The following is a 25,162-nucleotide window of genomic DNA, read 5'->3' as shown; positions in this document are numbered from 1 at the left end:
GACACAGGAGCGGTAGACTAGAATACCCTTAGGGCCCCTCCTCTTGTCCCTCAGCTTCTCTCTGCATGTCAGCTTCAACCTGTCTCATCCAGCAAGAAGGAAAGTGAACCTAGAAGGAACGCATGGGACACAAGAAACAGAGTTGAACACAGAATTTTATAAAATGTATTTTATGTAATACATGAATTATAAATACATTGTTTATAAAACATACTCGATTTATTCAATTAACTAGAAAAGAATCACTTTTGTTTTCTAAATTTGGTAGTTAAATGTGAATTTTTAAATAAAAATTCTAGAACCATCTATAATTTCTGTATGGGCAGTTGCATTCAGCTACTAAACAACGGAACCCTCCCTCCCCAAACTAGTGGCTTAAACAAGAGAGACATTTATTTCTCTCTCTGTAAATGAAGTACAGGAGCAGTTATCCCAGCACTGGTATAGCAGCTCTAAGGTTATTAGGGACAAGTTCCTTCTGTCTTTCTGCTCTACCATCCTAGTGCTTGGCATCCCTTCTCCTGGTCCAAGATGGCAATTGGAGCCTCTTCCCTTTTAAAGAGACTTCCTGGAAGTCTCATATAGCACTTTAGCTACATCTCATTTGCTGTACCTAGTTGCCAAGGAAGCTGGGAAGTGCCTTTTTATTCTGGTCAGCAGTGCACCCAGCTAGAAGTAAGTTTTCTGTTTTGAAGTAGGAAAAAAATTACTGTGTGTGAGGTAGGCAACAAGTCTAGCAGTCTCTGCTACAGCTCCCCAGTCTGTGTGAGGTGGGGGAATGAGGGAGAGAGTAGGGACAAGCAAAAGAATAGAGACAACCTATCAGTCTAATAGAAAGCAGGAAGGTGGGCAGGGCAGAAACAAAGGAAAAACGTTCCATTTAGAAAATACGTATATGATAGAAATAAATCTAATTAATTGGTACTCACCATAAATGTAAATAGACTAAACAGACTGGATAGGTGGAAAATCCAGGTACAGGCATACATACCTTGTTTTATTGCAGTTCACAGATAGTGCATCATTTTTTACACATTGAAGTTTTGTGGCAACCCTGCAACAAGTAAGTTTACCAGCAGCATTTTCCCAGCAGCATTTTCTCACTGGTATCTCTGTGTCACAGTTTGGTAATTCTTGCAGTATTTCAAACATTTTCATTATTGTTATGTTTGCTGTGGTGATCTGTGACCAGTGATCTTTGATGATCTATGACTCGCTGAAGGCTTAGGTGATGGTTAGCGTTTTTTAGCAATAAAGTATTTTTAATTCAGGTATTGTTTTTTTAGGCATAATTCTGTTGCACACTTAATAGACTATAGTGTCATGTAAACATAACTTTTATATGCACTGGTAAACCAGAAAATTCGTGTGACTTAGCCTATTGCAGTATTCATGTTATTGCCATGGTCTAGAACTGAATCTGCAGTAACACCAAGGTTTTGCCATGTTGTTGATAGGAGCTACCTAGTTGACACTATGCAGAAAGATTAAGAACAAAAAGGTGGGTAAAGATATATCAAGCCCCCCCAAAAAAAACCTGGTGAAAGCAATATTAATGTGAAAAAACATAGAATTTAAGGGAAAAAAGTATTATTACAGATAAAGAGACTAAGCATAATAAAATGAAGATACTCAATAAAGCCATTTTGAACTAGCTACCTAACAGCACGGCCATGATGGTACTTGAACTCTATAAAGCAAAAAAAAAAAAAAAAAAAAAAGAACCTGAAAAAATGTAAAAGGCAAAATTGACAGGTCCATGATCCTAGAGGGAGATTTTAAACCAACTATCAGAAACTGATAGATCAAGCAAAAACCTTAGTAAGAGTGCAGCAGCCAAATTTAAACTTTATCTAAAAGATCAAAAGATCTCTATACCCAGGGGATAAGAAATACATATTCCTTTCAGGTATACATGCAACATTTACAAGAATTGACCACATGCTAGATCACAAAAGAAGTCTCAACTATTTTAACAAATGTATGTATAGATGCATCTCCATCCTCACAGCAAATGAAATGAAAATCAGCATTAAAAAAGTATTTTTTTTAATCTGCTTGGAAACTTAAAAATACTCCTAAAGTGGTCTACTTGTTATGCCTTTATTTAAAAAAACAAACAAACAAAAAAAAAAACCAAGAAAGACTGAAAGTAAATGAGTAACTTCAACTCAAGAAGCCAGAAAAGGAAATCCAAAGAAAATCTAAAGAAAAAATTAAGAAAATAATTTTTAAATAGCAAAAACTAAAAGTAATCAAAAAATTAATCAAATAGACCTTTAAAAAACTTATTTTACAAAGAGAAAATAATGTTAATGAAAAAATGATACAACTTTATATATTGCAGAGATTTTTAAAAGTATCAGAATATTATGAACAACTGTATGCCAGTGAATTTGAAAAATTAGTTTTCTAGAAAAATTTTACCAAAATTAACTCAAGAAGAAATAGAAAGCCTGAATAAATCAGTAACCTTAAAGATTCTGAATCACTAATCAGAAGTCTGCCTTCCCCCAATTCTGCCAAGAACTTCAGGCCCAGATGGTTTTACAGGTAAGTCTTACAAATCCTTCAGGGAGCCAGTAATTCCTATCATACGTACACTGTTTTGGAGGATGGGAAGAAGAGAGGCCACTACCCAATTCATTTTATGAGCTTAATATTACCTTAGTACAAGGTTAACATGAAAAAATGAAATTAGAGATGATTTTCACCTAGGAACATAAACATGAAGATTTTTTAAATACATGTAAGTAATGCATTTTCCAGCAACAGGGTGAACAAAACACCCCCTAAAACCAACTGAGAGCAACCAAAAATTGGTAAATTGTAAAAACCAGCTTCCTGAATACGGTCATGAATTAACAAGAAAGCAAAGAATATGCAGGCCTGGTGCTGAGTGAAGGCAGAAATTAACTGAATGAAGGGAAAAATAACTAGAGCACCAGAGCTGCTTTCACCCTGTCAGCATCTGTTGAAGCAGGTGACTTTGAGTATAGGTATCCAAGGCTGGTCCTTGGAGGGAAGCCCAGGGCCTGCCCAGAGTAGGGTGACTAACAAGGGATCACAAACCACATGCATACTCATACATATGTACACACACAAACACACGCACACACACAATGGTGGGTCTCCAGAGGGCTGCCTCCTCAGAGAGCTACCTCTAGAATGAGCTAGAAATAACCCCTCATTATCTGAAAGGAAAACTGCCTGTCTTGGTCCTTGGCACTGAGCCAAGCAGTGTGGGTGACCATCCCTTGAGAATTTATAATTGGAGGCCAGCTTTTATGAGATTTGCAGTCCAAATTCACACTACCTGGGTGGCCTGAAAAGGCTCAAGCCTGGTCAATTCGGGTCTGGTATTGCCCCCAGGCATCTGATGGAAGCAAGGTGAGGGAACCACCTTCATTTCAAACCTGAAAGAACTTCCACAGATGGAGTTCTAAGGAAGATAAGGAGTTCATAGTAAAAGATCTCCACACACATAAAGAAGCAAGACAGGACACAGGGAGAGTCAGACTAAACAACAGACTCATGAAAATGTCTTATACTGGATTATCAGAAACAGACTATAAGAATGTTTAATATGTTTCAAGAAATGAAGGGCCGGAGCTTCCCTGGTGGTGCAGTGGTTGAGAGTCCGCCTGCCGGTGCAGGGGACGCAGGTTCGTGCCCTGGTCCGGGAGGATCCCACATGCCGCGGAGTGGCTGGGCCCGTGAGCCATGGCTGCTGAGCCTGTGCGTCCGGAGCCTGTGTTCCGCAGCGGGAGAGGCCACAGCAGTGAGAGGCCTGCATCCCACAAAAAAAAAAAAAAAAAGAAAAGAAATGAAGGGCCTAAAAATATGAGAACTAGTCATTGAGAGCAGGCAACTAGGCAATTGATAGAAATAAAAACTAAACAATTAAAACTCAGTGGATAGGTTTAACATCAGTTTAGACAAAGCTGAAGAGAGAATAAGGAAATGAAAGAAACAATTGAAGAAATTATCCAGCATCCCACTTAAAGAGACCAAGAAATTAAACCTATAAAAGACACATTAAGGACTTCCCTGGTGGCGCAGTGGTTGAGAGTCCGCCTGCCGATGCAGGGCACACGGGTTCGTGCCCCGGTCTGGGAAGATCCCACATGCCACGGAGTGGCTGGACCTGTGAGCCATGGCCGCTGAGCCTGCATGTCCGGAGCCTGTGCTCTGTAACGGGAGAGGCCACAACAGTGAGAGGCCCGTGTACCGCAAAAATAAAAAAAATAAAAAATAAAAAAGACACATTAAGAGACATGGAAGATAAAATGAAAAGGTCTAACATGCATCTAACCAGAGGCAAACAAGGAGAGGAGAGAATGGTTAGAACGATAGAAGGAAAAGAAAAAAGAATTTCAAGAATGATGAAAGACACCAGTCTACAGGATCAGGAAGTCCAGTGTATCCCGAGCTGGAAAAATTAAAAGAAATCTGCTCCCAAGCACCTAGTGAAACCCCTGAATACCAAAGACGAAGAAAATACCTTAAAAGCAGATTAGCTTTGAAGAGAAAATAACTAAACCAGAATTCTATACCAAGAAAATTTATATTTTTCAAGAACAGAGACACAACAAAGAATCTTTCTGAAAAATAAAAACAGAGAGTTAGAACCACAGTAAAGGAAATTCTGAAAGATATATGTCAGATAGGAGGATGTCTGATTACTGAATGAAAGTCTGAAATGCAAAATGAAGAGCAAAGAAATTGGTAAATATGTGGATGCATAAAAATAAGCTGACTCTGTAAAATAATATTTTATTAGATTAAAAATACAGGTTAGAGCTAAGTAGCACAACAAAAATAGCATATAAATTGGAAGGGTGGGTGATTATAATTCAACTGTTTAAGGTCCTTGGTTGTTCAGGAAAAGGGTAAAAGTATTGGTTATATATATATACCGATACCAAAAGTATTGGTATATATATATATCTCATGAGTTATAAATACATATAAAAGTTTCTAGGGTAGTCATTGAAAGAATAGAAATGGGTTTATAACTTCCAAACTAGTGGTTGGGGGTGGGGGAAGCCAGAATGAGAAAAAAAATCATTAGTCCTAAAAAACATAGGAGGGCTTCCCTGGTGGCGCAGTGGTTGAGAGTCCGCCTGCCGATGCAGGGGACGCAGGTTCGTGCCCCGGTCTGGGAGGATCCCAGATGCCGTAGAGCGGCTGGGCCCATGAGCCATGGCCGCGGAGCCTGCGCGTCCAGAGCCTGTGCTCCGCAACGGGAGAGGCCACGACAGTGAGAGGCCCGCGTACCGCAAAAAAAAAAAAAAAAACCATAGGAAAGAGGAGACAAAATAACATAGGAAAGCTGGGACAAATAAAGATGGTAGAAATAAATCCACATATATTAGTAATTACAGTGAATATAAGTGGAGAAAAATTATCAAATCAGATTAAAGTAAAAGAATACAGATATATTGCCGCTTATTAATGACATCTAATCATAACAGAAAAGTTGAAAGTTTACATTTAAAAAGATACATCAGGCAAATTCTGACATTCTGGAACCTTAATCCAATTTCAGGACAGTGAGCAGTGAGCTGCCTCCCATCCCTGAAAGTGCCAGACTATTTTCCATTCACCTTTAACTCCCAAGTTTAGCTCTTCAGGATTCCAGACCAAAGTGTAGTTCTGCGTCCAAGGTCTCAAGTTCCAGCTTTCATCCCCTGAACCCCACAGGCTGTCAGCAGCTGTGCTCAGCCTCACGGCTGCCTCTCCAGATCGACGGTTGCCTCGAAGACAAAAGCAGCCCTGAAGGCTGGCTTCACCCCTCTGGACTTTAGTCGTACTCTCATCTTGGCTATGTTATCAGCTCTTGATGCATTGAGATTTCTCCCCTCTCCCCATATTTTGTGTAGCACTTTTTTTCAGTGACTTCCTCAGGAAGGTTGATATGAATTGCCTAGTCCTCCATCACCAGAAGTGCATTTTCTCAGAGTCCACACAGTGGTTTGGTTTGGTTTCGTTTTGCTTTAAAATTTTTTATTTATTTTATTGACATACAGTTGACATACAACAGTATATCACTTTCAGATGTACCACATAATGATTCAGTATTTGTATATTTTGCAAAATGATCACCACAATAAGTCTAATTAACATCCATCACCATGCACAGTTACACTTTTTTTCCCTGTGATGAGAACTTTTAAGATTTACTCTCTCAGCAGCTTTCAAGTGTACAATACAGTATTATTAACTATAGCACACAGTGTTTTTAAATGCATGTCTTATCGCCACCTAGATTATAAGTCTTTTGAATCTAAAGATTGACTTCTACTAATTTTATATACTTCCTGATACCTCATAAAGCACTCTGAACAGTCAGTTAATTATTAAATGAGCTTGAATTTGCTTCTGATTCTATTTGATACTGTTCAACACATGTTAAATATCAATAGATGAATATCTATCTAAATCAGGTATCTTCTGCCTAACACATATACTGATTAGTGTACTTTGGCAAAGGATGTTTTTCACAAAAATATAGAGAGAAACAGGTTTGTAAGTGCAAGATAATAAGATCACTATCAACTTTGGGAATTTAACCTTAATAAGACACAGAATTTGTCAAATTTAGGATTTCTTAGGTTGAGTCAATCTGGATATTTACAAAGGAGAGAGGAGGCGGTGTTTATAAATTGAAACAGAATGCTGATTAAATATAGAGAAAGTATTTCCACTGGCTTCCTTATCTGAAGGTTTTTATGTTACTAACCAGGATGAAAGGGCATTCCCCCACCCCTTAGCTGGTCATGAAGTGTCTATTCCAGTGTTACCACTTCCTGTGCATAATCAGTCAATACTGGTAAAATTCCATTCAACTGGTTTCTGTTTAGTAAAGTTACTTATACTACTCAAATGTTACCTTACACTAAGATTGCTTTGCCCACGATTGCATAAATTGTTGAGTTCAAAATATTTTCTAATTCATACTGTAATTTTCTTTTGGACCCGAGGGTAATTTAGAAGTATATTTCTTAATTTCCAATCGTATAAGATTTTCTAATTATCTTCCTTCTCTTGATTTCTAGCTTAATCTCATTTGATCAGGGGATAGACTCTGTGTGATTTCAGTCCTTAGAAATTTGTGAAGTTTTCTTTATATGTTTTGTTTATGTGTTAAAATTATTTGCATTTAATATTCTGTACACATCCATTAGCTTGCTAGTCATATTATTATTGTCCGATGTTTCTGCATTCTTACTAATTACTTTGTTTTGTCAGTGCTGAAATGTGTGATAAAACCTACTTTGATTCTGAACTTGTCTACTTCTTGTTGTACCTTCCATTTTTGCTTTAAATATTTTGAGAATTTATTAGGCTTATTCAAGTTAGAACTGTTATATCTTCCTAGTGTTTGAGTCATTTATCATTATGAAATGTCTTTATATTGCTTTTTGCCTTAAAGTCAGCTTTGCATGAATAAAAAAGTTAAAAGCAGCTTTTCTCTTGGCCAGGGCTTGCATGGTCTATCCTTTTCCACCCTTTTACTTTCAACCTTTCCATATCCTTATGTTTCAAGTTTGTCCCTCATAAATAGCATATAGTTAGTTTTGTTGTTTATCCCTTCTGACCATCTTTGTCTTTCAAATAAATCATTTAGTTCATTTATTCTTTTTTTTTTTAATAAGTTTATTTTATTTATTTTTGGCTGCGTTGGATCTTCGTTGCTGTGTGCAGGCTTTCTCTAGTTGGGGCGAGCAGGGGCTACTCTTCGTTGTGGTGCGCAGGCTTCTCATTGTGGTGGCTTCTCTTGTTGTGGAGCACGGACTCTAGGCATGCGGGCTTCAGTTGTTGTGGCTCGCGGGCTCTAGAGTGCAGGCTCAGTAGTTGTGGCGCACGGGCTTAGTTGCTCCACGCATGTGGGATCTTCCTAGACCAGGGCTCGAACCCATGTCCCCTACGTTGGCAGGCGGATTCTTAACCACCGTGCCACCAGGGAAGCCCAGTTCATTTACTCTTAACGTAGCTACCATATGTTGTATTTAAATCAACCATCTCATTAGTGCTTTCTGTTTGGCTCTTCTATATTTCTTTTTCTTTACTTCCTAACCTTTTTGATTGATTACTGTGGGCAAAAGGTAAACAAAATTCTATTCCTTCTGCTTGATAACCTCAGTTAAATTTCTAGCTCTGTTCTCCTGTTAACCTAGTATAATGTATATCAACTATATTACTAGGCAACATCACTTAAGATAAAAATTACCCCTATTGGTAAATTGCACCTGTACTGGGAGAATGATAATTGTCTGGTGGGGATGACGTACTTTTGGCTTCCTGAGTGTGATGACTCATGTATTAGGCATGTCCCTTTCAAGGACCCTGGAAGCTATGTCTTTAGCGTTGTTACAAGAGATATTGAATCCTATGGGCCATGAGGCTTTTAAACCAAGGGCACTTCCCACATCTGTCTGATATGGACCTCATCTTATTGTGCCCAAGCTATTACCTGACTGCAGTATGGGCTGCTGCACGACCTTGACGTGCCTGCTGGCAGACCATGTTCTTGTCCTCCTGGGTAGACTCCTGCCAAGTGCGGGCTGTAAGTCTTTTGAGTCAGAATGTTTAGTTAAACCTAGGGAGGCATCCTTTCCTTGCACTACCGCACCCCCCCACCACTACCACTCAGTATTGCAATGATTTTTTTTTTTTTTTTTTTTTTTTTTTGCATTACGCGGGCCTCTCACTGTTGTGGCCTCTCCCGTTGCGGAGCACAGGCTCCGGACGCGCAGGCCCAGCGGCCATGGCTCACGGGCCCAGCCGCTCCGCGGCATGTGGGATCCTCCCGGACAGGGGCACGAACCCGCGTCCCCTGCATCGGCAGGCGGACTCTCAACCACTGCGCCACCAGGGAGGCCCCTGCAATGATTTTTTATTACTACATTTATTCGTATTATTATTTTGGAAGATTTACATTATAATATTGTTTTAGTGATCACTCAAGTTATTACAATGTCATTCTGGATTATAGAAATCTAATCTTATTTGGTGCTTTTACCTCCTTCCTGGACAATGCAAGGTCCATAAAACATCTTACTTCCATTTGTCTTCCTCCCAGCTTATGTGTTCTTTTGGTCATGTACTTATAAATATTTTATTTATTTATTTATATAAAGCCAGTAAGATGATGACTCATCATCATCATTATTATTACTACTAGGTATAGTCAATATCTGTTTAGATTTACTCATTTATTACTTCTTTTTTCCTCTTTCTATATCACTGAGCTTCCTCTTGGACCATTCTTCTTCTGCCTGAACTTCATCCTGTTATATCTGAGGCCCGATGTTGACAAATTCTGAAAATATTCTATGCTGTTTTCCTTCTTGAAGAATATTTTTGCTGGGTGTAAAATTCTACATTGGCAGCTGTTTAAGCATTTCAAAGACAATACTCACTTGTCTTCTGGGTTCCATATTTTCTTTTGAGAAGTCCGCTGTCAGTCTATTTGTTGCTCCTTTAGATCGTCAGCCTTTTTTCTTCTGGCTACCCTTCTTTGGTTTTCAGAAGTTTAACTGATGTACCTAGGTGTAAATTTTTCTTTTTAAATCTTGCTTGCAGTTTGTAGGACTTCTTCAGTTTGTTACAGCTTAATTGTTTTTCATCAGTTTTACAAAGTTCTTGGCTATGAGCTCTTCAAATATTGCTCCTGCCCCTTTTGTCTCCTCCCTTTGGGACTCCAGTTACTTAGACCACTTCACGGTGTCTTCTGTGCCTCTTAACCCCTCTTCTTTATTTTCCATCTCCATGAGCCATTCTGGGAAAATTCTTCTCACCTTCCTTCTAGTTCACTAATCTTTTTCTTCACCAATTTCTAATCTACTCTTCTACTGATCCAGTGAGTTCTTAATTTCCATTATTGTATTTTTAAGTCCTAGGTTTTCCACTTGGTTTGGTTCTTTTTTGTAGTTTCTGGTTCTCTAAAAAAATTCTCAATATTGTCTTTTGTCATCTTGAACATACTAAGCATAGTTGTTTTAATATTTCTAACTGATAACTCCAATATCTGGACCCTTACAGATCTTTTTATTTTGTATGTTGTTTTGCTATTTCTAATTCATGTTATCTTGGCTCCTTATATATCTGGTTAACTTTTATTTTGTTCCAAACATTATATTTGCAAAACTGTTTATAGAAATAATTGGAGGGCCAAGTTTATGTAATCTTTCTCTAGGGAAGATTTATCTTTGCTCCTTTTAGGCACATAAAAGCACTGATATTCCGAAGAAGCTATTCCAGTTTGAAGGACTGAAATGATTCAAAGCTGAAAGGAACACTTAGTGTGTACCAGGGCTGTGCCAATTATTTTACATTCTTCAACAATGCATTTTTACCACAGCTTCTGCCTCTTTCTATTAAATTACTCCTTCTGTTACTTTTAATCATGTTTCTGTAAATACACAAAAACTTGATGTTTACATGTCTCAATTGTTTATACCCTAGTTTTATCCCCTTTCTACTATTCCTGATGAGTCCTAAAATATAATAATACAAAATTTTAACTGAATGCCTGAGAATTTCCAGGCATTAGATTGCAGGGAAATTTAAGTTGAAGGGAAAGGAAGAATTTTTTTATAAGTCTGTGCCTGAGAAATGAGAGTCACAGAGCTTAATTTGACACAGCTAACACGAATGACATGTCAGTGTCTTTAGTCCGGGATTTTTCTCCAGTGAAGCTTATCATTTGCCGATTCATTTCTTTAGGAACCATATTATGTACGTTGCATCAAACCCAACGACAAGAAGTCCCCACAGATCTTTGACGATGAACGCTGCCGGCATCAAGTAGAGTATCTTGGACTCCTGGAAAATGTGAGGGTGCGTCGGGCAGGGTTCGCCTTCCGCCAGACCTATGAGAAGTTTCTTCACAGGTGAGAATAGACTAAACGAGGAAACCTGCTAGCACACTGAGAATTATGGAGTCCTCCCCATGTTTAACCACGCATCAGCTCCTATCAGACAATCTAAATGTTTGTTGAATGAACAGAAGAGCTGAGGAAACTGCAACTATGAAAGACCTTCCCAGAATCGGCAGGAGTCCCCTTGAGTCTGTGGTTTACGGACCATGGGGCAAAATTTTTTTCTTCATGGGGAAAATGGGGGCATGTAGTATAGGAGAAAAAACAAGGATGTGGAGTCACAGCTGGGTTGGAATCCTGGCTATGCTACTCATTTGCTGCACGACCTTGAGCTAGAAATTTAACTTCTTTGACTCTCCTTCTGCATCTATAAAATGAGTATAGTAACACTACCTCATAAGCCTTTTGTTGTGAGGATTAAATTAACCAAAGTAAAAAGGCTAGGTGCCTGGCACATAATAGATGTTCAATTAATGCTGCTTAGCATTACCGATATTGCTAACTATAATAATAACAAAATATTAAGTAGTTAATCATGGAGGCCCTAAAATTAGTCTACCTGATTGAATCCTGTCTTTGCCATTTCTTAGCTTTTTGACCTTAGGCAAATCAAATAACCTTTCCATGCCTCAGGTTCCTATGTATAAAATGGTGGAAATTAATTAATTTTTTTAAATGGGAATAATAATGGTAACTACCTGGTAGGGCTGTTGGGGGATGAAGTAATCTATCTGAAGTACTTAGAATGGTACCTGGCATATAGTAATCACTCAATAAATGTAAGGTATCATTGCTATTGTTATTTATTGTTACTAACAATAATGATAGTTGACACCTGATACCATAAAAATAGTGCTTTAAATTCCATCTATTCATCTATTTTAAAATATTTATTGAGCATTTCCTATGTTGTAGATTGCAGAGTCCACAAAATATGAATAAACAAATACATAAAATATTGATTGGTGAGAAGAGTCTCTAAGGAGATAATAATGACAGGAAGGGGTCAGCCATAAAAAGGTCAAAGAAAGGAGCAGGTGGAGCAGAGGAAACAGCGGAGAAAAGTCTCTCTTGCAATAATAAGTGGTGTTTTAGGTACCAGACATCATCCAGTGTGGTTGGAGGATGCTGAGTGACAGGGCAGTGGTGTAGCGTGAGATCAGAGCTGGACATAGGCCAGATCATGTTGAATGTCGTAATCCAGACTAAACAGTTTAGATTTTGGCTAAGTGTGGTAGAAAACCACCGGTGGATTTTATGCAGGGAGCAACCCAATCTTATGGATGTCTTAAGATATCACTGTGGCTGCTGTGTGAATAGGAAGCAAGGAGACATTTAGAGATGCTATTGCAGGAATCCAGGAGAGGCAGCTCAACGAGAGTGCCTTAAACAAGGAATTATTGTAGATCCAAGAGTAGTGGACTGATTCAGGGTATGTTTTGTGGAAAGGTGGACTAGACTTGCTCATGGATTGGCGTGATGAGAGAGTAGTAGAGAGGGATGATGGGTAACAAGTAGATTCTGGCTGGAGCATCTGGGTAAGCATGGTACCATCTGCTGAGGTGAGAAAGATTGGGGAAGAGAAGTTTGAGGAGGAGGACATGAAACTGGGGCAAAGATGGAATCAAGATTGTCTCCTGACTGTGTTAGGTTTGAAATGGCTACTAAATGTCTAGGTAGAAATACTAAGTAAGTTATTAGCCATACAAATCTGGAGTTCTGGGAAGAGTCCAGGCTGGAAATAGAAACTTTGGAGCTATTGGTATACAGATTGTATATAAAGTCTTGGAACTGGATAGAAAAGAGGAGGAGGCCCATGCCAACATTTAGGTTTGTGGTCTGACATGAAAGAACGAGCAAAGAGAAGAGAAGAAGCAACCAAGAAGATAGAAGAAATATCAGAAGAGGGTTATGTCACAGAAGCCAAGAGAAGATGGCATTTCAAGAAGAAAAGTACAGTTATCATGTTAAATGTTGCTGTGCCAGCAAGTAAGATAAAAGCAGAAGCTTAACCATTAGACTAGGCAACATAGAGGTCAGAGGAGAAAAGGCTGGACAGAGCCCCATTTGAGCAGGATGGGGAAGTGAAGTGAGAAGTTGGATGTCTCTGGACAACTCAAGAATGTGTGCTATGAATGAGAGCAGAATAAAATAGAAGCAGCAGCCAGAGTGGAATGTGAGGTCAAGGAGATACTAGAAAATGCTTGTATGCAGGTGGGGATGATTCAGAACAGAGGGAGAAACCAGCGACACAGGAGGGAGGGAGATAATTGTAATAATAACATCCTTGAGAAGGCAAGGAATGAAATCCCAAGCACAAGTGGAAGGTTTGTCAGCTTTAAATGGGAGCAGGGATGCTTCACCCTTAGCAACAGGATGAAAGGCAGAGAATATGAATACAGATGCAGGAAGCCTCGAAGCTTGGCTGATGGCAAAGATGAAGATGTTCCTATCTGATTGCTTCCATTTCCTCAATAAAGTATGAGGCAAGGTCATGAGCTGAGAGTGAAGATTAGGAGACGTGGTATAGGAGGTTGGAGGGGAGATGAAAATACTCATTTTGGAGAGTGGGAAAGCATAGGTGTGTATGGTAGTTTTGCTGCTAGGAAGATCTGAGTGCCCACTTGACATTTGAGGTTATAAGTGTACAGTGACACCACCGAGCCCTGTCTGTTGTTCTCCACCAGTGTTGAGCTACTTGTGTGAAGAAGTGAAAGGGATTTACACTAATTGGAGATTCTTGGAATGAATAAAACTTTATAGCAGAATAGCCTAGAAAATTGAAACAGTTTTATATTGATCAAAAGGTTTTGCTCAAAACTGATCATTTTCCTTATCGAAATCATACTGTTCTTTAAATTTGGGTTTTTTTAAATTGAGGCTGTAGAGTAGGAGTGTTGTCATGAGTAGAGATGTGTTCATTCTGAGTCTTGACTTCAAACAGTGTCAAATTATATTAATAGGAAGATTGTTAGTCCCTTGTCATTACTCAGAATTCTAGCAGTTACTCAATTGTAGTATTGATTTTTGTGTTGTCACGTATATAAGATCAGCAGAAGTTAAGTATTAGAATGAGCAGGGTGGGAATGGGTAACTACAGGATGGGACTGAACTAAAAGTATATTTACCTAAAATGTATATTTATCTAACTAAAAATATATTATCATGACACCATGATAATAGAAGCCATGGAAAAAGTTGAAATAAGAGAATAAGCAAGCTTGATTTGAAGGGGACAAGGACTTTTGCAAGTGCATATCCTTACTCTTAATCTCTTTATGCACCTATTTTACTTTCAACTCAAGATGTTTGGTGTGTTTTTTGGCATGAAAGACATGCTCTAAGGATTGGATGATTCTGTTTTCTAATACTCATGTAAAAATAGAAAAGATTAAAAAGAACCTATGAATTTCAAATATGATGGTCTTAGGAGTACAAGCTTAAATCTCCCATTCCCACTCCAGAACATCCCCCAATAATATAAAATATGTGTATTTAAAGCCATGTTAATGCATAGCCACACTATGGAATCAAAAGGGGGATTCTCAGTGAACCTTAAAGATGTGAATCACTCCTAAATACAATATGAAGCAGACATGAAGACCCAGAAGTAAGCCAAGGTCACAGTTTTAAGGAAAGACTGCCTTGTGAGGCTTGAGCTGCCATTCAGGAAGCATCTCAGCTACTGTGCTGGAGTTTACCCAGCTGCCGCACCGGGAGGTTAATGGCCAGTGCAAGTAACCGCCTCAGCAACTGTAACGGAGACATCATAGGTATATTGGCCAAGACTCAGGAAGCAAAAGTAGCCACCTAACAAGAGGCCAACGAAGGCCAAGATGTACACGTACATAGAAGGACTCTGGGAAAGGAGACGAGATAACAGTCAAACATCTGAGAAAGGCCAGGCCAATGAAAAAGAGACAATAAGCTCAACAAATAAAAAACTTCACCCCCAAGGGACCAGAGCAAGGAGTGAAAGACATTAGAATAAACCTATTTCATATTCCCCAAGAGATAAAGGAGAGGATTATGGTCCTAAAATAGGAGTACAAAGTTAGAAACAAGAACAGGTAGTTATCAAAAAGAACTAATTAGAGATTTAGAAAATGAAAACCAGATCAAGCACAATGAGAGAGTGAATTGTCCATCAATAGAAGGAGTCAGCAGTTTGTAGTGTAATCATACAGTGGTTACTAATCAGCATTAAAGAGAATGAATGGCTAATACAGCAACAACATGGATGAGTAAAACATTGTGCTGAGAAGGAGTCGCCAAAGAGCAATTTCTTGATGCTGCTATTTACATGAAGTTTAAGAACAGATAGAAATCAGAGCAGTGCTTTGCTCTGGGTTGGGGGTTGACTGGAAAGGTGGGGGAAGGGCAATGGGGGAACTCTTTGAGATTATGGAGATGATCTGTATCTCGATTGGCATGTCAGTTCCATGGGTGTACACATTTTTCAAACTTACTGATTCGTGTACTTAAATGTGTGCATTTTACTATACATAAAGTTTACCACAATTAGAAAATTTTTTTTCTTAACTAAACTTCTTTTAAACAACTTAGTGAGTTAGAAGATCAAGCTGAAGACTTCTTCCAGACCTCATCACAAAGAAAAAGAGATGGGAAGTACTAAAGAAAGGTCAAGCCGCATATAAGGTTGATCCAGGAGGGCCAAAAGCCATCTAACTGGAGCTCCAGGAGGAAAGAAGAGTCTAGGGGTCAGAATGAAAGAATACACTGAGTGTAAAACATATGAAGTTTTTTAATGAAACTTAAGGACATTATGTTCACTTTCAGAATGTTAGACATAAATAAAAATGCTTAGAGCTCCCAAGAAGAAAGGCAAACTACCTGTGAGGGAATGAGACTCATACTGACATCAGACTTCTCATTAGCAACCGTCAGTGTAAACAGACAAAGGAGCAGTGTCTTCATAGTGAAGGGGAATGAAGTTTATGCTTAGAGTTTTATTCCATGCCAAGTTATCATTCAAGAGTGTGGGCAGAATAAAAACGTGTTCTGACATATATAGGCTCAGAAAGTTTACTATTCTGAGAGGGTCATAGACCCTCTGAAAAATCTCTAGAGGGTATACTTTAGCAAAAAGGAGAATAAATGCAGGAGGAAAATATGGAATGCAAAAAAGCAACATTGAACAAATAAGTAGGTAAAACTTTTTGTGAAATCTGAACAAGTATTGGTTGTAAGGGGGAAAAAGAAGTCTGTAGTAATCATTTGCAACAAAAATTAAAATAGTAGTGAGAAATATAGAGAAGTAAAGACTTTTGTACTCCTTATGGGAAGAATATAGGTGTTAATTAACTAGACGGGAAAAAGTATGTATTTTTACATAAATAAATTTTTACATATTTAATTTTTCAGAATGATAATAATAATAGTGCTGACATTGTGAAGTGCTCACACCATATGTACCCGGCACTGTTTTAAACAGTCTGCATGTAGTCTGTCCCTAAAGCTGACAACCAGATGAGAGTGTGTTACCCCCATTTTATGCATATGAGGAAACCGAGACACACAAAGGTTAAGGAACTTGCCTCAGGTCACGGAGCCAAGTAGTGGTGTAGCTGTGTCTGAACTCAGGCAGTTGGCTCCTAAACCTATCGTCTTTAACAGTGCACCGCCTCACAACTGAATGTGCGGCTTTATCAGAGGAAGGAATAAAATGGCATAAAGAAAACTCAGTCTGCCCAAGAGAAAATAGGGTAAAAAGCAACAAAGAGAAAGCACAACTAATAGAAAACATTAAATGAGAAGTTGAGAAAATTGAAACATATTAATAATCACAATAAAAGTGTCAAACTTGCCCTTGAAAAGACAGAATTGTGGAAAGACTGAAGTCTCTCCAGTTGATGACTAAGTCGAGATTAGGTCCTCTCTACTAGAGTCATCTAGGAAGAGTGCTGGATGAGATGGTGGGATGTGCATCTGGGAAGGTGGTCTATCCCTCCTCTGCAGGCTGTGTTTATCTGCCACTTTACATAAAATGAGTTTGTTCACATTGAAAATTTGACATTTTATTTTAATGTCATACTGATTGAACTAATTAACAGTGGGACATGGGGTAGGATGGAAGGTGTGTAGGACATTGGATGAATGTTTTCAGTCCTGGTGGGAGAAAAAGTAATATTTTCTGCAATGACTTTGTCCTTTTAGATTCTGCAGATTTTTTGTAAGCTAGCTTTGAACCTAAATTTCTACTTGTCACTTTCATTTTCATTCTTTTATTGAAAAAGAGAGAGAAGGATTTTAAATGTACTGATAACCTTAAAAGCTGCTAAAGTCTTTCAGGGAGGTAAAACTGGTTGTCAGAAAGCAGATGAATTTAGCTTTTTTTTGTGTGTGTGTGTGGTACGTGGGCCTCTCACTGTTGTGGCCTCTCCGGTTGTGGAGCACAGGCTCCAGACGCGCAGGCTCAGCGGCCATGGCTCACAGACCCAGCCGCTCCGCGGCATGTGGGATCTTCCCGGACCAGGGCACGAACCCGTGTCCCCTGCATCGGCAGGTGGACTCTCAACCACTGCGCCACCAGGGAAGCCTGAATTTAGATTTTTAATTTGCAAGTTCAGGATGCTGGTTTGCTGAAGAACTTGGGGCATGCCCTTGACCGTCAGGAAGAAAGGAAGGGCGCGTTACCCCGATGTGTTAGCTGAGCAGTGTGGCAGTAGGATTGCTTCTAGTTTCTGCAACATGCCTAAAACTTTAAACAAATACCATTACTCCGTGTTGACTCTTATTCTATTGATAGTTATACAATGAATTTGGAAGTTTTTAGATTTTATTTCCTTTTTCCACGTGACATTGCTTAACATTACCTTTCTCTTCATATCAGAACTCTTTGGTTTCTGTTTCTGTCTCTATCTGGCAAGTGACTAGACTTCTAAATGTATTTTCTTCCATTCTTTCATTCAGTAGATATCTCGTTCCTCATTGTATGGTGGACAACACGATAGACACATGGCATATAGTGGGGAACAAAACAAAATTCCTGCCTTCGTGGTACCCATAGACTGACATTCAACAGACAAACACACAAATCAATATGATTACACACTGTGATGAATGGTGTGAGGAAAAGAAACCCATCTGGCTGCCCTAGAGAGGAATAACGGGGGTGAGGGTTGATGGTTGGTGAAGAAAAATCAAAAAAAGACTATGAGGAGTCTCAGCCTTTCAAAGAGTAGATTAAAAAGCATTCCAGGCAATGGGAACAGCATATGCAAAGTCTCCAAGGCAAGAAAGAGGCAACCGCATTACAGGACCCTAAAGAAGGCCAAGGCCACTGGAGTAGAATAATGAAAGCAGGAGAGCAGTAAAAGATAAAAATGATGTGAGGCTTTTTGGAATACTACTCTGGCTGCTAAATATGCAGAATGGATGGAAGAGGAAATGGAAAACAGGTTAGGAGTCTATTGTAGTAAACTTGATGGTGGCTTATATTAGGATTGTAGCAGTAAAGATGAGAATAGTTGAATTTTAAATATATTTTGGAGGTGGAGTCAATAGACTAGATGATGGATGAGAAGGAATGATAGAGAAGAGAAGGGATCAAATATGACTCCCAGGGTTCTGGCTTTAGTAACTGAGGACATTGAGATAGGAAGGACTGAAAGAGGAATTTAAGATACCGTTAGGTCTATATAGGCATTGGATATGTGAGTCTGAAGCTCAGAACTGAGAACTGGGCTTGGGATAATAAATTCATGAGTTGAAAAATAAAGTGGGTGGAATAGATGAAGCGATGTGGGAGGTTTTACACAGAGAGAAGAGGGCCTGATATGAGCTCTGGGGCACTCCAACATTTGGGGGTCCAGTAATGAGGAGTTGCCAGAAAATGAGATTGAGAAGAGATATCCAGAGAGACAGGAGGAAGCTAGGGAGAGTGTGCTGTTGTGGAAGCTAAGATGGAAATCAGGAAAAGAGAGAGACATGAAGAAGAAGGGATCAGATGCCCCTTAGATACATAGTATCTTAACCAGAAATGTGTAAAGCCCTAGGAGGAAAACATGAAGACTCCTGAAAGGCACGAAAGTAGACTTGAACTAATGGAATGATATCCCTTGTTCTTGGATAGGACAACTCAACATCATAGCTAAATTTAATGAATTTAACATGGGAACCCAATAAAAATACCAGAAAGGATTCATTTGTTTTGTGATTGTTTTTCCCTGGAACTATGCAAATTGATTCTAAAGTTCATATAGAAAATTGAACACATGGGAATATCTAGAAATACCTTTAAAAAGGAAAAGAAGGAGAAAAGACCACCAGATATTAAAATGTACTTATAACATCTGTAATTAGAAATTTGCAGTACTGATCGTGCAGAGGCACAGACAAAGCAATGAAGCAGACCAGAAAGCCCAGAAATGAACTGAAGTACATGTGAAAATTTAGCATATGATAAAATGGCATATTAAATCAGAGGGAGAAAGACGTTTTAGTAAATAATATCGGAAATAGCCTTTTGTCAAAAGTTGGATCCGTATCATATGGACCCATATCAAAATAAACTCCAAATGGATCAGAGATCTAAATGTAAAATATGAAAACATATAAGTACTAGAAGAACCCATAGGTGAATTACTCTGTAACCTGAATGTGAGGAAAGCCTTTCTCACTATGACTTAAAATTCAGATGCAGTATGTGAATAACATTACTAAATTTGACTACGTGTATTAAACAACTTTGCACCAAGGGTGGAGGAAAAGCACTTCAGTAGGCAGCCTTCTAAGCTGGTCTCAGTGATCCCCACCTACTGGTATTCATGCCTGTGTAATCCCCTTCCTGTGAGTGTGGGCTGGCTCTAGTGAATTGCTTCTAGCAAAATGGAATATGTCAAAAGTGATGGGATGTCGCTTGTGAGATTAGGCTACAAAAGGCTGAGACTCTGTGACTACTGTCTTGCTCACGGTCACCCTCACGAAGAAGCTGGTGTGTAGTACACTAACCTATGAGAGGGCCACGTATTGAGGAACTGTTGGCTGCTTGTATGTAGAATTGCAAATGATCTGTGAATTGACCTTATGTGCAGAACTGTGCTTAGTTTTCTTTCAGTGATGATAGTTTATCTGAAGATCTGCTTGATGTCCTTTGAAGCGAGTCATATTGTTCATAAGTGATGTTTTGTTCCTTCCCCAGTCATTTACCAGTTCAAAAACCCATGATAGAGGCATCCCTTTCTTGTTTCTGTTTGTAAAGACAATGCTTCCAAGGTTGCCACGTTACAAATAATATTTGCTGCAAGTTTTTGGCAAACAGCTTTTATTAAATTAAGGAATACCCTTCTAATCCTTGTTTAGTGAGTGTTGTATTTTATTGAAGGAGTGTTGTATTTTATTGAAGGCTTTTTCTATGACTTTTATCAGGCTAATGAAATTCATCCCTATTCCTAGTTTGCTAAGAAGTTTTTTTTTCTTTCTTTCTATGAAGCATCTTGCATTTTATTGGATAGCTTTTCTGCATCTATTGATACCACATGGTTTTTCTCCCTTAATCCGTGCCCTGTTCTTTTTTTCATCCAGGTACAAAATGATCTCTGAATTCACCTGGCCCAACCATGACCTCCCTTCAGACAAAGAGGCTGTCAAGAAACTGATTAAACATTGTGGCTTTCAGGATGATGTAGCTTATGGGAAGACCAAAATTTTCATTCGAACACCCCAAACATTGTTTACCTTGGAAGAGCTCCGTGCCCAGATGCTCGTAAGGATTGTCCTCTTTCTACAAAAGGTAATTTAATATTTTATATATAAGGATAAGGCCTTACTTTTATGTTCTTAAAGATGAGTTGAATGTTTTCTTTGATTCAAGAAATGTTCACGATGGTATATTTTTTGCATCTATGCATATCATAAGAGTGTTTTCCGTTGCCTCCACACATGGAAAACTTACTGCGCTGCGTGAACTCAAAATTATTTTATCCTCAAAACTCTGAAGCTATTTTGTCTTCTGGTATTTAGAATCAGAGAGATGTCTGAAGCAGTCTGGTTTTTGTCTCTTGCAGTTAACTGAGTTGTTTCCCTCAGCTTAACTGCTTAAAGGACTTTTTCCATCTTATAATTTAAAAGCTTGGCCAGCCTTTATGAGACCACCTCCCTCACCCATCACGACCCACCGCCAGCACTTGCCAAGGTGTGTGGTGCTGACTCAGCGGTCCTCGTGAGACCATGGTACCTGTCATCACTGATCTGTGCAGGGCCCCTTCTCATTTCATTCCATCACTCAGGTATTTCTTTTTATCCCTCTTACCCATTTCCATACCTCCTGATTGAACCATTTTAATGTAAAAAAATTATATATGCATAGACAAAGAAATCGTACTCCTCTAGGAGAATGTCCTTGGGGTATCCATCAGGGGAAAGGCGGCTGGGTCATTGGGTATATGTAGACCTAATTGGCGTGAGTAGTGCCAGGCTCCTCTCCAGAATGTCTGCCAGTTTGCACATCACCAGTTTGTATGTAGAGGTTACTGTGTGCCCACATCCTTAGCAGTATCATCCAGGTACCTAAATTGCCAGACTAGTAAGTATAATGATATCTCATTGTTGTTTTACTTCCTATTTCTCTGATTACCATTGAATTTGAGCATCTCATTAAATCCTTGTTTGCTTTTTGGGGTTTCCTATAAACTGCCTGTTCATATCTTTTATCCATTTTTCTACTGTAGTTGGTATCATTTTCTTGTTGATTAGCAGGAATTCCTTGACTATTTTAGACATTAATCTCTTATTCACTTTAGATATTATAAATATATTCTCCTATTCTGTCGGCATTCTAATGTGCTTTGTTGAAGAGAACCCTTAATTTTGACATAATCCAATTCTTTGATTCTTTTTTTTTTTTTGGCCTTATATTTTGTGCCTTGGAATTTTATTTATTTATTTATTTATTTATTTTATTTTTATTTTTATTTTTTTTTGCGGTATGCGGGCCTCTCACTGTTGTGGCCTCTCCCGTTGCGGAGCACAGGCTCCGGACGCGCAGGCCCAGCGGCCATGGCTCACGGGCCCAGCCGCTCCGCGGCATATGGGATCCTCCCGGACCGGGGCACGAACCCGTATCCCCTGCATCGGCAGGCGGACTCTCAACCACTGCGCCACCAGGGAGGCCCTGGAATTTTATTTAAGAGGGCTTTCCTGTATCTAGGTCACAAAGGTACTATCCTATGTTTTCTTCTATGAACTATATAGTTTTACCTTTCACATTTAGGTCTTTAATCCATTCAGAATCCATCTATGTATGTGGTTCTCTCTAGGAATCCAGTTTCACTTTCTTCTATATGGTGAGCAAGTTTTCTCAATACCATCTAAATACTAAATAATCTGTTCTTTCTCTATTGATTTGTGGTGCCACTTTTATTATGTATGAAGTTTATATATATATATATATATACATATACATATATATGTATTCTGTTTCTGAGCACTCTATTCTGTTCCATTTTTGTATCTGCCCCTTTTCATACTAATGCCACATAGTTTTTATTGTAGTGTGTTTTAGTATATGGTAGGATGAGTCCATCTTCTCTACTCTTCTTTATTGAGGTTGATTATTCTATACATAGACCTTTATTCTAATATAAATTTTAATTTATATTAGAATATATATAAATTTTCATCTGTGTTTATTGAGTTCATTAAATTCAACAATACTTTTTATTAGGATTGCATTGAATTTATAGGTTAATTTGAAAGGATTAACATTTTTATAATATTAAATCATCTTAAGAGTATTGAATAGGCTTATATAAATCATTTTATTGACTTTTAGACTTAGAGAGGTCTTATGAAGTCATAGTTAATTCCTAGATATTTTATTGTTTCTGTAGCTGCTGTGCTTTTATTATTGTGTTTTTATTATATTTTCTATGTGTCAGTGTTGGTATAGAGAAGTAATATTGGTTTATGTTGGTTTAACTGTATCCAGAATGAAACATTTCTTGATTCATATTTGTTGATTCTATCAGTTTTTCTGGGTAAAAGATTATATCATGTGCAGATTATAAAAGTTCCCTTCCAATTGCCAAGATGTTTCTGAGTGTTGGTCTCGTTCATTTATTTTTCCTAGAACTCAGGAAAACTTTTGGAGTGGAATACTAAATTCTGTTTCATCTTAGAACAGTTTCCTTCTATTAATTGTTTTTTTTAATACTGCTTTTACTCCGTTCTGTTTTCTTTCTCAAGACAGCTTGTAAATTTGCAAGGTGAATCTCTGTTTTTTGTCTGCCATAGTAAGTTATTTTCATGCATCTGTTCTTCTGTATACTCAAATCCTTACTTTTGATCTTCCCTACTTACCAGTGGGATTTTTTGTTGTTGCAGATCTGATACTTTGTCTTTCTTCTTCATACCTATCCAAGACATTGACCAGACTCAGGGCTTGGCCTCTCAGTTTGGTTGGGACAGTCCAGTTTCTGACTGTGGTCTGTTGTAAATATTAGTAGGAAACCTTTCACTCTTAAAGTGTCCCAGCATGGGTAACAAACGATACAGTAGTCACCCTGCCGTGAACTCACTTTCTTTCCACTTGTTGGCTGGTAGAATCCTCTTCTTAAATCTACATCGGCATTTTGTTTACTTCTTTCACAATTGTCAGTGTCCCACAGACTTTCACCTATTGCAGCTCTGTCAGCCAAAGATGGGGCCCACCCTGTCCCTCCCCACCCCAGGGCCCAGCTCTTACAGAAAAGGTTGAATTCCAGATATACACGCCTACTAGGACTCGTCCTTTCTCAGTCCTCTCTACAGCACCTCTGCTTGCTTTCTGGTGAAAAATTACAATTTCTACCTAGAAAAGAGAGATTCTATAAGACAAGGGATGGCTGCTGCAAAAACTATCACCTGCGCCCTGGAGGGAAAGCTATCCAGTCTTCTCTGTGGTGTAGATCTTGCGTTTCTTAACCATAAGGCAGTGAGTAGGAGATGACCTCCCTCTAAATTCTCAGGCAGACCATCCTAGAGTACGATATACATGATCTACTGATTATGTTCTTCCAACCAACTCCACAGGCCATAAAATTAGTGAGAATTTCAGTTTCTGGGATGAGGTCATTGGTCACCTAACTTTCCATGTGACGTGTTTTCAATGTTTCTGTTTCCTTATGGGAATGCAGTGTGACGCTGTAGGGGCAGCATCAGGAGACGCTGATTTAAACAAGACGCCCCAACAATTGATTTTTTTAATTTCCTTTTTAAATAAAAATGAGCTTTGTCTTTTTTATTATATAATTAAAGTGCGCTCATTGTAAAAACAGATTCAAACCGTAATGAAAAGTATAAGGAAATCCACGGGAAGCCACCTAAAATCCCACCATCCAAAGGTAACACACCAAGTGTGTGAATTTTTTCCATTCTTCTCAGTAAGAAATGCTACCTCGTTTCTACTATTTCATTTTTTATTTTCATGACTAGCAGCAAGGGTGTGTTTACTGGCTTTTTGGATTGCTTCCTTTGTTACTCATTTTTATCAGTGACCCATTTTTCTGTGGGATTGTTTGCCTTTTTCTTAGGAATTCTGGGAGCTATTATCTTTATGTGTTGCAACTATTTTTCCCAAGCTGTCATTTGTCATTTGATTCTGTTCATGGTATACTCTTTGATGTGAAATTTTTTCACTGAATGTAATGAAATATATCTTTTTCTTTATAGTTTTTGAGTTTCTTCCAGAAAAAAATTATAGATCTGGGATTTCGTTTTGTACATGGTGTGATGTAAGGGTCCAACTCTATTTTGTTCCAGTTATTCAATTCCATTTATTTAAAAAATTCCTCTCTTTTTTCCACTAAATTGAAATTCCACCTGTGTCTAATATTAAATGCCCATATATGCTTGAATCTATTTCAGGACTCACTATTTTGTTGCATGGTCAATTCCTATGCCAGAATCATACTGTGTTTATTGTAGTACATCTTAATAGGTTTTAACATGTGAGAACGTGGCTTTCAGTACCTGTTCTGTGCCTTAGTAGAGATTCAATGTCAAGTTGGAAGAATCAGTGATGTTGCCTAAAACCAGAACCTCCAAAATTAATTGTTCTTAAGGGAATAAACTATATAATCACAAAGATTGCAGAGGAGATACAAACTATGTTGCTTTCTGATTCATAAAAAAATTCTAGTTCTCTACTGTCACCATCTAAACCATTAACCACTTGGTATCAAGAATTATGGATAATCCATGTAGTGCATCTTGTTTCTCGTCGTATGCTTGACATTTTAGAGGATTTTTGAAATTGCTAGAAATATCTTTTT

The 25,162-nt window shown here is 38.4% G+C and overlaps 1 protein-coding gene across 4 annotated transcripts in view; it reads left to right on the top strand.

Annotated features, from left to right (window-relative positions):
• The window catches only part of MYO1D (myosin ID), a 348,475-nt gene that overhangs the window by 138,019 nt on the left and 185,294 nt on the right, over positions 1-25,162 (top strand). For all 4 annotated transcript variants that reach the window (XM_082603144.1, XM_082603145.1, XM_082603146.1 and 1 more), the window contains exons 15-16: positions 10,735-10,901; positions 20,436-20,643. In XM_082603144.1, coding sequence (XP_082459270.1) covers positions 10,735-10,901; positions 20,436-20,643 — 375 coding nt within the window. The remainder of the gene's footprint in view (positions 1-10,734; positions 10,902-20,435; positions 20,644-25,162) is intronic.

The sequence above is a fragment of the Mesoplodon mirus genome, assembly GCF_964341445.2.
Source record: "Mesoplodon mirus genome assembly, chromosome: 18".
NCBI lineage: Eukaryota > Metazoa > Chordata > Mammalia > Artiodactyla > Ziphiidae > Mesoplodon > Mesoplodon mirus.
This window is presented reverse-complemented; position numbering and strand designations above follow the sequence as displayed.